Source organism: Octopus bimaculoides, chromosome 29 (assembly GCF_001194135.2).
Source record: "Octopus bimaculoides isolate UCB-OBI-ISO-001 chromosome 29, ASM119413v2, whole genome shotgun sequence".
In the NCBI taxonomy this organism is placed as follows: domain Eukaryota; kingdom Metazoa; phylum Mollusca; class Cephalopoda; order Octopoda; family Octopodidae; genus Octopus; species Octopus bimaculoides.
The window spans coordinates 1,084,549-1,089,839 of record NC_069009.1 but is presented as its reverse complement, the minus strand read 5'-3'; the positions used below and the strand labels follow the sequence as shown (position 1 = coordinate 1,089,839).

The 5,291-nt window shown below is 33.9% G+C and overlaps 2 protein-coding genes across 5 annotated transcripts in view; one reads left to right on the top strand and one right to left on the bottom strand.

Annotated features, from left to right (window-relative positions):
* On the bottom strand, positions 1-4,024 carry LOC106867740 (zinc finger protein 85). 3 transcript variants are annotated; one of them, XM_052977938.1, is made up of 2 exons: positions 3,581-4,024; positions 1-2,299 (listed from the first exon to the last, which is right to left on the bottom strand). In XM_052977938.1, the coding sequence occupies exon 2, from the start codon at positions 1,450-1,452 to the stop codon at positions 253-255; it is 1,200 nt and encodes a 399-aa protein (XP_052833898.1). In that variant the 5' UTR covers positions 1,453-2,299; positions 3,581-4,024; the 3' UTR covers positions 1-252. The 3 variants fall into 3 exon arrangements, with proteins under 3 accessions (XP_052833898.1, XP_052833900.1, XP_052833899.1); XM_052977940.1 differs by lacking the exon at positions 3,581-4,024 and adding an exon at positions 3,289-3,391; XM_052977939.1 differs by lacking the exon at positions 3,581-4,024 and adding an exon at positions 3,265-3,390.
* The window catches only part of LOC106867736 (uncharacterized), a 103,334-nt gene that overhangs the window by 87,716 nt on the left and 10,327 nt on the right, over positions 1-5,291 (top strand). The gene's annotated exons all lie outside the window — the stretch shown is intronic.

Genomic DNA, 5,291 nt, shown 5'->3' with positions numbered 1-5,291 from the left:
TTTTTACGGAAATTGCAAAATAAAATTTAAAAGAATAAATAAAAATTGATCAGTTTCGTCGTAAACATGTCAGTGATATGGTTTTACACATGTATGACTAGGTAAGTGTTCATTTAAATTTTCACTTTCAGAGAATGGATTCTCACAGACATCACAATTATATGGCTTTCCCCCTGTATGAATACTGTTGTGTTTAAACAAGGCAGAACTTTCAGAGGAAGATTTACAACAGATATCACAGTGATTTGGCTTTCACCCTGTATGAATACGTTTGTGTGCAGTTAGGGAATGCCTGGCAGAGAATGATTTACCACAGATATCACAATGATACGGCTTTTCTCCTGTATGAATACGGTTGTGTCTAGTTAAGCCACCATTTTGAGAGAAAGATTTACCACAGATATCACAGTGATATGGCTTTTCTCCTGTATGAATATATTTGTGTGTAACTAAGATACCTATCTGAGAGAAAAATTTACCACAGATTTCACAGTGATAGGGCTTTTCTCCTGTATGAATACGTTTGTGTGCAGTTAGGGAATGTCTTTCAGAGAATAAGTTACCACAGATTTCACAATGAAATGGCTTTTCTCCTGTATGAATACGGTTGTGTTTAGCTAAGCCACCAGTTTGAGAGAAAGATTTACCACAGATATCGCAGTGATATGGCTTTTCTCTTGTATGTATACGGTGGTGCTTAGTTAGGTCACCATTTCGAGAGAAAGATTTACCACAGATATCACAATGATATGGCTTTTCTCCTGTATGAATGCGGTTGTGTCTAGTTAAGCCACCAGTTTGAGAGAATGATTTACCACAGATATCACAATGATATGGTTTCTCACCTGTATGAATACGTTTGTGTGTAACCAAGATACCTATTTGAGAGAAAAATTTACCACAGATTTCACAGTGGTGCGCTTTCTCTCCTGTATGAATACGTCTGTGTGTAGTTAAGGAAGATCTTTCAGAGAATGATTTACCACAGATATCACAATGATATGGTTTCTCTCCTGTATGAATACGTTTATGCATAGTTAAGGTACTTTTGTAAGAGAATGATTTACCACACTTTTCACAGTGATGTGGTTTTTCTCCTGTATGAGTGAATTTATGAGTAGCTAAGCTATTACTGTGAGAGAATGATTTATCACAGATTTCACAACGATGTGGCTTCTTTCCTGCATGAATACGTTTGTGTGTAGCTAAGGAATATTTTTCAGGGAATAATTTACCACAGATTTTACAGCGATGTGCATTCTCGTCTGTATGAACATGCTTGTGTTTAGTCAAGTGATAGCTTTGAGAGAATGATTTACTACAGATATCACAGTGATATGGTTTACCTCTATGAGTGAATTTGTGTTTAGTAAAATGACCATTGTGAGAGAATAATTTACCACAAACAGAACACTGATAAAGATTCGTTTTTGAATGTGTACCTTTCTGCATAATTAATATATTTATTTGAGAGAAAGATTTACAACAGATATCATAGAAATATGGTTTTTCTCCTGTAAAGATATGTTGCTGCAGATGTCACAGTGAGATGGCCTCTCTCCCCTCGATGAGAGAGTTTGTGTGTAATTAATTTATGTCTTTCAAGAGAATGAGTTGCCACAGATTTCACAGTGAAATGGTTTCTCTGCTTTCCAAATAAATTTATGTTCAATTAAGTGACTTCTTTGAGAATGATTTACTACAGATATCAAGTCATATATTTTATCACCTGTATGAATGCATTTTTGTGCAGGTAATTAACTTCTGTCTGAGAAATGTTCACAAAAGATGTCACAGTGATATTGCTTCTTGCCTGTATGAATATGCTTATGTATAGTTATTTCCAGGAGAGAAAGATTTTCCACAGATTTCACTGTGATATGGTTTCTCCAATGTGAATACATTTATGTTCAATTAAGTGATGTGTTTGAGAGAATGAGTTACCATAGATTTCACAACGATATGGCCTCTCTCTCTCTCCTCTATGAGTAAGTTTGGGTGTAGTTAATTTACTTGTTTCAAAGAATGATTTTCCATAGTTACCTCAGTGATATGGCTTCCGTCCTGTAAGAAAACATTTCTGAGTAGTGTGGTTACCTTTTTGAGAGAATGATGTCTTTTTAAAGACGTCACAGTGGTAAAATGCTTTTCATGTATCCTTTGGAATTCCATCAGTAAAATCAACCTTTTCACACTTGTTCTTACACAATCCATTTTCTATAATTATTCTCCTTTCACTGGAACATAGATATTCTCCTTCTATGAAAGACTTTCTTTAATTCCAATGTCATCCAGTATTCTGAAACATCAAAGAAACAGTATATACTATAAAGGATACAAAAAAAGAAAATTGATTATCAACATTTGTATAATGATAAACAATGGCTGAGTACTCCATTAGTTACAATGAGTGTCCCAGTCGATTTGATTAACAGAATGGCCTGTTTGTGAAATTAATGTGTAAGTGGCTGAGTACTCCACAAACATGTGAACCCCTAATGTAGTTCTCAAATTTGTTGTGCTGTTTACTGACTTTGTAAGCATGCCTACATATGTTAGACACATGGAGCTCAAAAGGTGTTCAGGATGGTTGTTGGCACAATAATTAATAATTTTGCGGGTGTCTACCAAGTCAGTTGTCAGACGTCGACGATTGTTCACTACGGGCTGAAGGAAAAGCGAGCCAATTTCTTTTTCTGTTACGGTCATCCAAATAATAATTACTGTTTTCTATTTGAAAGTCAACTAAAAACTGAAGAAAACCATTCGTTCATTTGTGGCTGATGAAGAGCTTATTTGTTCGTTTGGTCCTGTTCCTGTTAATTAGAGGACAACCAATTAACGCTGTAGCTTGCGGATGAAATGAAATGTCTAATCACGAAGCCTATGGAACACCGACACTGAAACATGTAGCTCACTTTTAACTTATCCCACAAACATTAACGTTTACCTCAACGTCACATAATGAAATTAATTAAGTTAGTCGAACTAGTGTAATTTCAATAAAGAACGAAATAAGAATTTTTAACACTAACGTAAAAGCGGTGTTATTGTTTGGGGCTGAGACATAGCGAAAAACAGTTAAGTCAATTAAGCAAATACAATCATTCATCAACAGGTGCTTGCGTAGTATACTTAAAATCAGATGGCCCGAACACAGAAGCAATATGGAGCTATGGCAAAGAACAAATCAAGTTTCGATTAGGGAGCAAATATTTAAGAAAAAGTGGAAGTGGATTGGTAGCACAATTAGAAAAGACAGACCAAATGTAGCGAAAAGTGCTTTACAGTGGAATCCGGATGGATATAGAAAGAGGGGTAGGCTTAAGAACTCGTGGCGTAGATCAACACAAAAGAAACTAGAGAAAGGGGGACATTCATGGCAGAGTATAAGTACAGAAGCGGAAAATTATGCGACATGGAATTCAATTATAAGTGGCCTATACTCCGCGTTGGAGAGCTAATAGCATGATAGTGCCAACATTTATATTATATTAGCAGAACTAGTTAGAAATATCAATGTTATTATCAGTGCGAATATGTTTGCTGCACGTTCGAAATGGGGGAACAAGTTACTTACGTTTTGCCACGGAGAATATATATCGTTTGTTAACTGGTGTGTATATATTAAGATCAGTTCTCAGTGGTTATGTTAGAAATATGTAGAGTAAAGGATGTTGCCGGCAAATTTTTGCTGTTTGAATGACACCGGTGTCATCCATTAAAAGTCCCTGACATAAATTAATACCTTGACAAAGCTCTTTAGTTCTCACAATTTGTCCATATATATCAAGATATAATTTATATCTTGTACCAGGGTACAAGATATAAATTTTAACAACTTGTTGGGATGTGAAATAAGTTTAACTTAATATGACTTGATTACCACACACAAGATGATGAAATGAACTAAACAAATTAGAAACCTAATGTAGGCGGTGTCATTTAAGAAATTTCCTCTGTCTGAACATGACACTGATAGCCTAAGTTAAAAGTCCCTAATATAAATTTGTCCTTTTAACTCTAACGGGTGTTGTGAGTGTTTATTGAAATTTGAATCAACATTGTTGCAATTTGGCTGTCCTTTCGCACGGAATTTCGTCTGTCTTTTGAACCAAAATCCTGAAGAGACTTATATACATAGATATGAATCAAATAATGTATATAGATAGAAACAAATTATTGGCTTTTTTGGTTATCTTAATAATTTTTACGTTATCTTATATTATATTCATAGTATATTGTTATATTAAATTATATATAAATTGTTAGATTGTCAACTGAATATCTCTATTTGATTTATTATATATGTATGTATATATACATATACATACATACATACATATACGTACGTACGTACATGCATACATAAGTATATGTATGAATATGTAAGTATACGTCCGTTTGTTTTTATTGATGAGAAATATGGCTACTTAAACGTGTAAAATAGTCATAACACGATAGCTTTTCAGAAGATAAAAAATATGCTTTTAATAAATCAATCAATATTGATTATCTCTTGATTAGCCTCTAGTTTGTTTTATAGAAACAGCATTTGGGAGTTATTAATATTTCCATTATATTCCCTCAAAATTATTTAACCGGTTTATGCTTCAAACGTTTAAAATAACAATCGGACATTTCTTGCTTGAACTTGTTACTTCTCTTAAATCAATCAGCCTTTTTTTTCCCATTCTTAATATTTACGTTACGCGTGAGTTTATCAATGGCGTGTCAAATGTATCATGTTTGATCAATGAACCTTTAATGATTGTATATGCATATGTACACATTCACGCGCGCGCACGCGTGTGTGTGTATGAATAGTAGGTTCAAGAGGCCGTTTCCGCGGATTTTGTTGCATATAAATTCCTCCATATCTCTAAAATATCTATCTATCTATCTATGTGTCTGTCTGTCTGTTTGCGTATCTGTATGTCTATCAATCCATCCATCCATCAAGCTAACCTGCTTCTCTCTCTCTCTCTCTGAAAGTATGTATATAAGCTTGCTTCCTAACCACATGGTTTTGGATTCAGTCCCACTGCGCGACACCTTGGGCAAGTGTCTTCTAAAATTTGTTTATCCACATAATTGCCTCTATATATGTATATATCTATCTATATATGTATATATATGCCTCTATATATGTATATATATGGACACCAGTAAGAAACAATTAAGAACTTTTCTTTTAATAACATTTTTTTAAAAAATATGTATTTTTGATAAGGTTCGTTTTTTCAAGAACCAAAACATGTAAAATATCTCTGAGAAAATTATAAATTAAG

Coding starts and splice junctions, on each gene's coding strand:
- LOC106867740 (XM_052977938.1), bottom strand. CDS start 1,452: ATGCAGAAAGGTACACATTCAAAAACGAATCTTTATCAGTGTTCTGTT.